This window comes from Carcharhinus amblyrhynchos, chromosome 18 (assembly GCF_965287045.1).
Source record: "Carcharhinus amblyrhynchos chromosome 18, sCarAmb.v2.hapA, whole genome shotgun sequence".
Lineage (NCBI taxonomy): Eukaryota > Metazoa > Chordata > Chondrichthyes > Carcharhiniformes > Carcharhinidae > Carcharhinus > Carcharhinus amblyrhynchos.
Window position 1 is genome coordinate 21,242,975 of NC_137341.1, and position 12,795 is coordinate 21,255,769.

A 12,795-nucleotide genomic window follows, 5' to 3' on the forward strand; every position below is an offset into this window, starting at 1 on the left:
AGTTGGGATAAGAGGGTTGTTTTTAGTATGGCAACCTGTAACTGATGGAGTGCCTCAGGGATTAGTGCTGGGGCCATAATTATTTGCAACATATATTAATGATTTGGACAAGTGAAGTAAATATACTATTACCAAGTTTGCAGAAGACACAAACAAAGGTGGGAATGTAACTGGTGAGAATGACGCAATGTGTCTGCAGCGAGATATGGACAGGTTAAGTATGTGGACAAAAATTTGGCAAATGGAATAGAATGTAGGAAAATTGAGTTACAGAGCAATACAGCATGGAAGTGGGCCCTTTGGCCTAACAGGTCCATGCTGACCGTGGTGCCCTCCTAGCTCATACCAATTGTCTGTGTTTGGCATTTGTGAAGTTATGCACATTGGTGGGAAGAATAAAGGAGCCAAATATTATTGCAGAATAAATACTGCAAATAAAGATTGCAGAAAGCTGCAGCAAAGTATTGTGCATAAATTGCAAAAAGCTAGCATGCAAGTCAGCAGGTAATAGGGAAGGCAGATGGAATGTTGGCCTTTATTTCAAAGGCGCTGAAGTATTAAAGTAGGGAAGTCTTGCTAAAACTATACAAGGCACTATTTAGACCACACCTGGAAAACTTACCTAAAGAAAGATGTACTAGCATTGGAGACAGTCCAGAGAAGGTTCACGAGGTTGATTCCAGGTCTGGAGGGATTTTCTTATGAAAAGAGGTTGAGTAGATTGGGCCTCTAATTAGGGTTTAGAAGAATGAGAGGTGCCCTAATTGAGACATGTAGAATTCTCAGGGGGCCTGACAGAGTAGTTGTGAGAGGCTGTTTCTCCTTGTGGGAGAGTTTTGGGCTAAGGGGCATAATCTCAGTAAGGGGTTGACCACTTAATGCAGATATGAAGAGGAATTTCTTTTCTGAGGGCTATAAATCTATGAATTTTTTTACAGCAGAAGGCTATGGAGGCTGAGTCATTAAGTATGTTTGAGACTGAGATAGACTTTTATACAATAAGGGAATCAAGGCTTATGTCAGAAGTGGAGTTGACAATTATCATTTTCTGACTTGATTTGTTATTGTCACATGTATTAGTGCACAGTGAAAAGTGTTGTTTCTTGTGCATTACACAAAGCTTACTGTACATAGAGAAGAAAAGGAGAGTGCAGAATGTAGTATTACAGTCAGCTGGGATGTAGAGAAAGATCAACTTAATACGAGGTAGGTCTGTTCAGAAGTCTGATGGCAGCAAGGAAGAAGCTGTTCTTGAGTCAGTTGGTACATAACTTCAGACTTCTGTATCTTTTTCCTGACAGAAGAAGGTGGAAGAGAGTATGCCCGGGGTGCTCTATGACTCTATGTGTCGGGTCCTTAATTATGTTGGCTGCTTTTTGTGACAGCGAGAAGAGTCAATGGATAGGAGGCTGGTTTGCGTGAAGGACTAGGCTTTGTTCATGATTCTTTGTAGTTTTGTGCAGTCTTGAACAGTGCAGGAGCCATACCAAGCTGTGATACAAGCAGAAAGAATGCTTTCTATTGTGCATCTGTAAAAGTTGGTGAGAATTGTAGCAGACATGCCAAATTTCCATGGCATTTCCTTCTCAGCCTGCTGAGAAAGTAGAGGCGTTGGGACCAGACAGGTACTTGGTGATCTGGACACCTAGAAACTTTATGCATTCGACCATTTCCACTTCATCCCCATTGATGAAGTCAATGAATATATCCTCCACTACGCTTCCTGAAGTCAATAACTATCTCCTGTGTTCTGTTGACATTGAGGAAGAGATTATTATTGTTGCACCAGATTCTATATCTCTTTCCTGTACTCTGTCTCATCACTGTTTGAGATCCAACCCACTACGGTGGTGTCATCAGCAAACTTGAAAATCAAGTTGGACGGGATTTTGGCCATAGAGTCATAGGTGTATAAGGAATATAGTAAGGAGCTGAAAACACAACCTTGTGGAGCATCAGTGTTGAGGATGATCGTGGAGGAGGTGTTGTTGCCTATCCTTACTGATTGTGGTCTCTAGGTTACGAAGTTCAGAATCCAGTCAAAGAGGGAGGAGCCGAGCCCCAGACCACAGTTTGGAGCTATGTTTGTAGAAATAATGGTGTTGAAGGCTGAGCAATAATAGCAGTCTGTCAAATATGTCTTCGTTGTTCAGGTGTTCCAGAATTGAGCTTAGGGCCAGGGAGTGAACCTGTTGCGACAGTAGGTGAACTGCAGTGGATCCAGCCAGTCTGGGAGGCTGGAATTGATTTGTGCCATGACTAACCTTTCAAAGCACATATCAGATCAGTCATGATCTCACTGAATGGCGGAGCAGACCTGATGGGCCAAATAGCCTACTTCTGCTCCTATAGGCAGAATCTTATGAAAATTTGGCAGAGTATCAGTTCTGGTGAGAAGATAGGCATGGTACTGTCCAGCTCTGCTGGCCTATATTCTGTCCAGGACTTGTCCCTTTAACTGCAAAAAATTGAGTGAGCATGGTTTGTGCTGTCATTCTGGTGGGGTAGGGACTTTTAAGAGCCAGAACCAACTTCTGTGAGATCAGGACACCATTTTTAAGGGTGCCCTGATCATATTAACAAACATAACTTTCCTCCCTCCACCTGTTCTGTGGCCTCCCCTGGCCCTTCCCAAAATCCCTGGTATCTCACCACTCCTCCCCCGATCGTTCCCAAATCCCAACCCCCTCTGATCACTGGCATCCCCATCCTTTGTGTTTGCTCCCCCCATCACCACAAATAGATGAGTACATGCGTGTGAGGCTCCCCCTCAGGCCTGACACATACTGGCAGTGGCACGTGCTGGGAATGTACCACAAGGCATTGCCAGGGCATTGCCTGGCCTTGTCCATCTACCACAGGAGCTAAACTGACTTTTGTACCGCTGGAGTGATCCCCTCGACAAGTTCACATCTGGTGAACCTATTGTAAACCGAGGGGAGGAAATCTGGCAAGGTCGGGGGGGTAGGGTTTAATTGTATCTAAATTTATTAATGATTATGTCCCCAGCAAGGGGCAGCAAAAGTTGGATATCTCATCTTGCTGGCGAGCTTGTGATCTCCAGATTTTGAGCCCCTTCCAACAATCTCACAGATGGAGAGGGCAGGCTCAAGATCCTGCCCTACATTTTATGGGGTGGGATTTTACAGTGTTGCTTGTCCTGAAACTGTAAAATTGTGCCCAAAATCAGTGGACCTTCTCATAGTCCGTCCCTTGCTGCTCCGATTCCATTAGTTGTCCCATGGTCTTATCAGTTTATATACCTTGTAACCTATGTGGAGCTCAGCTCCAGATTTGCAATTTCCAGGTTCCTCCAGATCTTGAGCCCCTGCTGGCAATCTTGGGGATGGAAAGTGCAGGCTCAGAATCCTGCCCTGTGTCTTATAGGCTTATCATTTTCATACATTTTGTGGCCTGTATGGAGATCAGCTCATATAGACCTGTACAAAGCTTAGCTCACATACTGGGATCTGTACAAAGATCAGCTCACACAGTATGGGACTTGCACAAAGATCAGCTCATGCACTGTGGAATGGGGGACCAATACAAAGTTTAGCTCACACACTGTGTGGGATTGGTACAAAAGATCAGCTCACATACTATGCTTTCTGTATGGAGATTAGCTCACACGCTGTGAGGTCTTTACAGAGATTTGGTATGGAGGTGGATAGGCTAGAAGATTTGCACTGTGTGCCAGTGTCCAGACCTGCTGGCATCAGACTAGAGCCATTTTTCTGGAATTGGAATGGGGGTCAATTCTCAGCAGGGCTACTGGCCTGCAAATGGCAGGCTGCCAATTAAGGGGATTATATGGTCACTTAAGGCATATTGCCAGAGAACCATATAAGGCATTGGACACTAGGCCAGGTGCCTGGTGGCAGGCTCCTCTCTGATTACACTTGGAGCTGCAGGCCATACAATGGTTCTGCTGCTGATTCAATTTTTAATGTAGAAGTTTAAAAAGTTGGAAAAAGGATGCGTCAAGATGGAGTTGAACTCTCTTTCTCATTCTCTTACCTCAACTGCAGGGTGCTGCTTCTTCTGAGTTACAGGGCTTCCTATTCCTAAATGGATGGCAGGCTGCCCTCTAGCCACTAACTGACCAATTTGGATTACTGTTTCTTGCAGTGTAACCCCCTGCCCACTTTCACTTGAACTCACATGAGAACATGAGAATCTGATTCAAAATGCTATCCCAGCTCTCACACAGTAGCACCTTTAAAGAGATCAGGAACAAGGAACAAAGAAAATTACAGTGCAGGAACAGACCCTTCAGCCCTTCAAGCCTGCATCAACCTTCCTATTTGACTTTACTAAAACTCCCTACCGTTCTGGGGACCATATCCCTCTGTTCCCATCCTATTCATGTATTTGTCATGACACACCTTAAAAGTCACTATCGTATTTGCTTCCACTACCTCCCTGGCAACATGTTCCAGACACCCACCATCCTTTGTGTAAATATCTGCCTCGTACATCTCCTTTAAACCTTGCAGCTTAAACTTGTGCCCCCTAGTAATTGACTCTTCCACCCTGGGAAAAGGCTTCTGACTATCCATTCTGTCCATGCCTCTCATAATCTTGGAGACTTCTTTCAGGTCACCCCTCAACCTCCATCGTTCCAGTGAGAACAAATCAAGTTTCTCCAACCTCTCCTCATAGCAGATGCCCTCCATACCAGGCAACATCCTAGTTAATCTTTTCTGTATCCTCTCCAAAGCCTCCACATCCTTCTGGTAGTGTGGCGACCAGAATTGAATACTGTATTCCAAGTAGTGACCCTAAGTCATACACATTGGGGGCTATACCCGTGCAACATACAGGTTCCCATTCACACTATATCCACAGAATTGGATCCATCTCTTGTCAAAGTCTGGAACATTTCCTGTTGAAAAATCTGAACCTAGATTTTTTTGTTCTTCTGCATTTCTCAATCTTATAATTTTTTGAATCTCTGCGGATAGACCCAAAGGCAGAGCTGTCTGTCTGAGCTTTACATGTGTAGGATGAGCTCTGTACTAAATCTCTACTGTGCTCCCACAGGAACATTGATACTTTGATTGTTGACATCTACCCCGTGCTGGACACACCAGCAAAACAGGTGATCTGGCAGTTCATCTATCAGCTGCTGACATATGAGGAGCAGGAACATTGTCACCAGAAGATTGCCAGATTCCTGGGATACAAGGCAGCTGCAGGTGAGATGTGCTGATTGGTAAAGAAAAGCGTGTGAGGCTGCCCAAGGAGTGTGACCTGTGGAATCTGAGAAAGAAATGATTGAGTGTGACCTTCATGGGAGCGGAAAGAGACTGGGAGCCTTTTGTGTTGCTGGCTGCACTAGATTAAGTAACTGTCAAAAATATCAACTCACACAGGAGCTGTCTGAGTACTTTCTGGCATCTTATCAAATAGGAATTTACAGCCCTCAAGTATAAATTCTTGCAGTATAATGCAATACCTTGAAAAGGCAAGGTTCTAAATAACTGAATGCCTGAATTAACTCTATGTGACAGTGCCTAGCCAACACAGAGCAGTTTCCACCACCACCTCCTCTGACTTGCTGATCTTGTTCTTTCATTGAATTGTCTCACTTCGTCCAGATAAAAGGTGTGGCCATAGGTACCTGCATAGGCCCTATGTTTGTCTTTCTGTGCGTTCGTGGAATGTTCCTTGTTCCAGTACTACTCGGTCCCCCCACCCCACAACTCTTTTCTGGCACATCGATGGCTGTATCAGTGATGATACCTGCTCTTACCCCAGCACTGGAAAGATTAATCAATTTTGCTTTCAATTTCTACCCTTCTCCCACCTTCATATGGTCCATTTCTGATACTTCCCTCCCCTTTCTTGATTTCTCGGCAATGTTTTTGGGACGAGCTGTTGACTAATATTCATTACAAGCCTACCAACTCCCACAACTACCTTGACTACACTTCCGCACACTGTGCTTCTTATAAGGACTTCATTTGGAGAGACACAGTGCAATGGTAATGTCACTAGTAATCCAGAGACCTAGGCTAATCCTTTGGGAATATGTGTTCAAATCCCACCATGGCAACTGGTGGAATTAAAATTTAAATTAATAATAATCTGGAATTGCAAGATGGTCTCAGAGATGGTGACTATGAAATTCGCTAATGCAGCCTTACCTACATGTCAGTCCACACTCTCAACAGTGACTCGGAAATATCCTCTGAAACCATTTAGTTCATGGCCTTGCCAGTGACATCCAGTGAAAGAATAAAGAAAAACCCCTTCTCCTTGTTTCTCTGTTTCCATTGCACTTTTGATGATGCTACCTTCCAAGGTGGTATGTCTGATATGTCTTCCTTTTTCCTCAACCGAGGATTCCCCACTCACTGTGGTTGACAAGGCCCTCAATTGTGTCTGACCCATTTCCTGCACTTCTGCCTTCGCCCATTCTCCACCTGTCCAGAACCATAATAGGGTTCCCCTCGTCTTCAATTTCCATCCCTCCAACCTCCATATTCAAAGGATCATCCACCACCCATTTCACCACCTCCGGCATGACACCACTAGCAAACATATAGACCCCTCCCTCTCCCCATCAGCATTCCACTCAGTCCGTAAGTATGACCCTGACCATCCAGTTTTTTGCCATTTCAATTCAGCATCTTGCTCATATGCTCATTTTTCCATTCTTGGCCTGCTACAATGTTCTGGTGAAGCCTAACACAAGCTGAAGGCACAGCACCTCATCAACTAATTTGGCACTTTACAGGCTTCTGGACTGGATGTTGACTTCAACAACTTCAGACCATGAACTCTGGCCTCCATTTTGTGTTTTCTTTTGTCAAATGCCAGTCTGTATCTTGTTTTTACTTCAAAACTGAGTGGACCTTAATTCTGCTCTTAATACCTACACAAATCTATGTTTTGTTTCTTTCGTATAAAAATTATCACTCTCTTTCTCACTCATACCAACTGATCCCTGTGATTTCATACTTGAACTGATCTGTGATTTCTCATTCATATTGACCAATCTCTGTGATTTCTCATTCACACTGATCAATCCCTGCGATTTCTTTCTCACACTCACTGATCCCTGTGATTTCTCATTCACACTCACTGGTCCCTGTGTTTTCTTACTTGCTTTCTCCATTCCTTGTCATTTTTCACTCACATAGGCAAATTTTTGTTTTGTGCTTTGTTCACAATGTATTTATTACCTCTATTATTTTGTTTATAATTCTGAGCGAGGTGAATTTTACAATCAGTGTTTAAATGCATCAGTTCTGTTGATTGAAATTCAGGACCACTCTTGATCCTCTTTTTGCTACAGAGTCTGGTGAAGGTGAGCTGATGTCTGAAGGGCCTCGTCGTAATTCTGTCAGAACTTCATCGGTCTATCATGGCAGTGTGCGTGTACGTGCTGCAAAAGAGTCCACAATAGGTATGTCTAGGAACGTATATGCATGGACATTGGGTGAGAACAGAATCAGACTCAGCTTTGATTTCTCCTGCAGCTGAATTTCCTAATAGCACTCATTGCCTTTGCTCACATGTTAATCATATGGCAGAGTAGAGAGTTGGTGTGCTTGACCCGTATCTTAACGAGAATAAGTACCTTCAGGAAAGGAGAGCTAAGTGTAGAAAACATCTTGCATGGTGCCTTCTATATTGGAGATTTAGTGGGCACTCTGGCTGCAACAGTTCACTTTCTGATGATAGAAACCCTTAATATTTGCTGTACCCATGGTTGACGCATCTGTGACCTGTACTCTTATCTTCCTCCGAGATCCCCACCTCACCATGACAGGAGGAGCAAACTGGCCAGTCACAATCCAGCTCCAGTGCATCATCTTCATATTTTGTTGGACTAGCATATTTGGCAAACCCCACTGGTTCTGCAGCACTCTACAGCATTATAACGTGTCTTCTTCTGACAAGGAACTATAGAAAGACTTATTAGTGCTCCGTCTCTCTGAAGATTCATTCCAGCTCCCACTGGGCATTAAATGGCCTATTTCATTGTTGCACATCACTCTTCAACATGCTAAGACCCATTGTGCTGACAATCTCGCCTTGGCAGGGCAGGCCGCAGTGCCAGTTGGCATGCACAGAGGATCGTCCACCTGACTGCATTTCTCCACATCATGCATTTCTCCACACAGGTCCATGCCCTCTCTGTACTTATCCTTGCTGATTGCATGAGATAATTGAACCTTTTGTGACACTGAAGCCGCATGCAGCACACCATTTTGTGCCCACTAACCTGGGTGGTGACCTCTGCCAGGACCCTTTTGGTTGGGGGAGGGGGGTGGTGGGGGAGTTCTTCTTTAGCCATCTACAATCAGCTCACATAATTGGCCATCAAGCAAAATATCACATTAACAACACGATCTCAGCCAGAGTGGGTCAGCTTCCAGTCATGCCGACTTTGGATGCACCCCAAGGGTAAACTTCAAGCCCAGGTCGCAGCGAGCACAGACCACAAAAAAGGTATAGAACAACTACAATAAAGTACCAAAAGGGCAAGGAGACCCTAGAGTGAGGGAGACAATACCCAAGCAAACCACAAAATAGTAACAGAGCATGTCAGTGTAATGAAGTACATGAGCTGAAGACTTTAGTGCAGAGGAAAGAAGAGGTTGAGATGCAGCTGATAGGTTTTAAAATAGAACTTTTGAAAGTGCTGACAGTACCCAAACTGCAACAGCAGGTGGCATGGTGGAGTGAGCATATGATGTGTTAACCTAACCTGGTGGTGTGAGACTTCTTACGGAGTGAGCATATGACAGTGAATGATGAAAAGTTACCCAAATGTAGTCCAAAATAAACAAAAACCTGCAAAAAGAAAATTAAGGTATGCCACTGGAAAATATTCATATCAATGCTGGGTTGGAATAACTCACCTAGAAGTATTGCCAGGCACAAAAGCAGGCAGAAAAGATATTTGATGAAGTTCCTGCCCTGAATGACTCTTTGAAAAGTCAGTACGTGTCCCAAGAAAAGCATGAGGAGTTAAATAAGATGTTGAATACTACTTCAGAAAAAGCTGAGTTAACTATCAGTAGCGACACAACAATGCACTGAGAATCAGATTAGATTGGCAGGAGGTCAACAAAAAAAAAGTTGGAAGAACAGCATACTGAATTTTTGAGATAAAATGCAAAAGGAGTACATAACCCTTCAGCAACATGAAGAAATGAATACTGCCTTGAAGAGTAGAATAGCATTGAAGAGACAATGTTGAGGGGCAAGAAAAACTCAAGATGATGCAATGTTGAGCTTCTCAAAGAAAAGGAAAACCTGTTGAAGGACCATTGCATGCTATAAGGATCCCTCAGGTCAAAATTTGTTCCTCTGGAAAATTACAAAGAGAAGCAAAATGATTTTAAGATCACTGTGAAAGAACTGAAGAACAATTGGGCAGAGAAATCTTAGGAATGTCCTGTATACCAGGAGGAAGTCAAGAGGACAAGAAAGAGACTGTAGAGCTAAAGAAAATGATTGGACGTTTAAAAGAAAACTTAGCAAAACATTATATTTCCAAAAATATATATGAGGAAATGAAAATCAAGAACCTAGAATGGCAAGAGAAAATACAAGATCTCACAAAAAAGTAAGAAGAGTTTGAGAAACAACCAGTGGAAGTGAAATTAAAGAATGGGAGCTTGAAAGATAGCACATGGGAATTAGGTTCTGCTAATGAAAAGCTGCTCAGTATAGAGAACTAACTCGCAAATGGAAAATGAGTTTGCTAATGAAAAATTTGAACTTGATGAATTTCAAGTATCCAAAGTATCTATTAAGCATTGTAAAAAAAAAGTGCTTGGGAAAGAATTTCTGATGAATCAGAACATTTGATTGAATGTAGAATTAACAATCAAAACTGATGAAATTCTTGAACTTTGATCCAATCTGAGAAACTTGAAAGTTGAGATGCAAAGTATTGGACGATCAAATCCAGACTTTAAAAGCAGAAAAATAACATTCTAAGAAACAGGTTAAGAATCTAACAAATGGATTGAGCCTAGGGAGCAGCCAGTTTTTATTTTATCATGTTTTCACACCCACACTGCTTTTCCATTTGGGGAATAGTGAGGGAAGTGATGAAAGGATTCCTGAGCTGATTATCAGCCTGTTGAACCACATTATGAATGCTCATTCTGTGGCGAGCAAATCCTGGCATTGAACTTGAACCTGAAGGTTTGGTCCAGAAGTAGGAGCACTACCACTATGCCACAAGACCAAGAAGAAAAATTCCAAAAAAAACTGAATGCCCAGGAGAAGTTGTTAAGGCTTCTACATAAGAACATAAGAATTAGGAGCAGGAGTAGGCCATCTGGCCCCCTGAGCCTGCTCTACCATTCAATAAGGTCATGGCTGATCTTTTTGTGGACCCAGCTCTACTGACCCGCCCACTCACCATAAGCCTTAATTCCTTAAAAACATTCAATGAGGTAGCCTTAACTGCTTCACTGGGCAGGGAATTCCACAGATTCACAACCGTTTGTGTGAAGAAGTTCCTCCTCAACTCAGTCCTAAATCTGCTTCCCCTTATTTTGAGGCTAAGACCCCTAGTTCTAGTTTCACCTGCCAGTGGAAACAACTTCTCTGCTTCTATCTGATCTATTCCCTTCATAATCTTATATGTTTCTACAAGATCTCCCCTCATTCTTCTGAATTCCAATGAATATGGCCCCAGTCTACTCAGTCTCTCCTCATAAGCCAACCCTCTCAACTGTGGAATCAACATAGTGAATCTCCTCTGCGCCCGCTCCAGTGTCAGTATATCCTTTCTCAAGTAAGAAGACCAAAACTATACATAAGTGTTGCCTTACCAGCACCTTATACAGCTGTAACATAATCTCGCTGTTTTTAAACTCCATTCCTCTAACAATAAGGGACAAAATTTCATTTGTCTTCTTAATTATCTGCTGCACCTGCAAATCAACACCTTGAGATTCATGCACAAGGATACCCAGGTCCCTCTGCACAGCAGCATGCTGCAATTTTTTATCATTTAAATAATAGTCCATTTTGCTGTTATTCCTACCAAAATGGATGACCTCACATTTAGCAACATTGTACTCCATCTGCCAGACCCTTGCTCAATCACTTAGACTGTATATCCCTTTGCAGACTTTCAGCATCCTCTGCATACTTTACTCTGCCATTCACCTTAGTATCATCTGCGAATTTTGACACACTATACTTGGTCCTCAACTCCAAAACAGCTGTGTAAATTGTAACAATTGTGGACCCAACACTAATCCCTGAGGCATACCACTAGTCACTGATCAAAATCAGAAATAACAGCCATTTACCCCCACTCTTTGCTTTCTGTTAGTTATTCAATCCCCTCATGTAGCAGTCTTTGGTATGGCACCTTGTCAAATGCCCTCTGGAAATCCAGATACACCATATCCACAGGTTCCCCATTGTCCACTGCACGTGTAATGTTCTCAAAGAATTCCATCAAATTAGTCAGACATAAACCCATCTGCGTCTTATCAGTGGGACAATTTATATCCAGATGTCTCGCTATTTCTTCCTTGATGATAAATTCAAGCATTTTCCATACTACAGGAGTTAAGCTAACCTGCCTATAGTTATCCACCTTTTGTCTACCTCCTTTTTTAAACAGTTGTGTCACATTTGCTGTTTTCCAATCTGTGGGAACCACCCCAGAGTCCAGCGAATTTTGGTAAATTACCATTAGTGCATTTGCTATTTCCCCCACCATCTCTTTTAGTACCCTAGATGCATTCCATCAGGACCAGGAGACTTTAGCCCCATTAACTTGCCCAATACTATCTCTTTTGTGATAATGGTAGTTTCCAGGTCCTCACCTGCTATAGCCTTCCTGTCATCAATTTTTGGCATGTCATTTGTATCTTTCACTGTGAAGATCGACACAAAATATCTGTTCAATGCCTCAGCCATTTTCTCATTTCCAGTTATTACATCCCCCTTCTCATCCTCTAAAGGACCAATGTTACCTTAGCCACTCTTCTGAAAGGGTTCTGCAGATAACTCTGAAACAAAGATAATTGAACTCACTAGAGCAGTTGTTGAGCTGAATGAAGATATTAATAAGCTTGAAAAAGAGTTTTAAAAAAAGTAAACAAATAATTGGCTAAATTTTTGAGAAAGTGGAAATCAAGATTCCATTTTTGAAATGTCAACTTCGGGAAGAACGTGGTGGACCAAGGGAAAAAGAAAACCTGAGTCCATTCTATAAATGAATGGAGTAAACATTCCCCCGGAAGGAACATGACAAACCCATGGTGTCTGTACAAAGCAGATGGGTTGATGATAAAGAGAAATACAACTCGAAGGAGCACAAAAAACAAATCAGATGGAAACACTCAAGTATTGGAAATACCAAATAGTACGATTTCCACACTGAACCAACAAAATCTTCTCAAAGGAACTGAGATTACAACTCCTCTGAACATGACAAGAATGAGATCTGGAAGAATTGTAAAGCCTCCAGATTGTCTGAATTTGTAAAGTCAAAGACTTAAGTGAAGGAGAAGAGATATAAACATTATTTTGTACGTATGTTTGGATAAAGACTTGTAAAGGTGTAGTATGAGGATGTTTGGCATACTAAGGGTTAATGTGTGACTGGGAAACAATACAACCTGTGTCATGACATAGAGAATCACATGATAGTGGATGGAGTAGTCGAGAAGCCCAATTAAAATCCTGGAATTCACACTCACAGTGCTGTTAGGGAGGATCTACACTCAAGGACCACAGCGGTTCAAGAAGGCAGTTCACCACCACCTTCTCAAGGGCAACTAAGAATGGTCAGTAAAT

At 42.5% G+C, this 12,795-nt stretch overlaps 1 protein-coding gene across 1 annotated transcript in view; it reads left to right on the plus strand.

Annotated features, from left to right (window-relative positions):
* The window catches only part of grid2ipb (glutamate receptor, ionotropic, delta 2 (Grid2) interacting protein, b), a 111,540-nt gene that overhangs the window by 68,492 nt on the left and 30,253 nt on the right, over positions 1-12,795 (plus strand). Inside the window, exons 9-10 of the mRNA XM_080206521.1 lie at positions 5,044-5,198; positions 7,304-7,414. Of these exons, the coding sequence (XP_080062647.1) occupies positions 5,044-5,198; positions 7,304-7,414 (266 nt within the window). The remainder of the gene's footprint in view (positions 1-5,043; positions 5,199-7,303; positions 7,415-12,795) is intronic.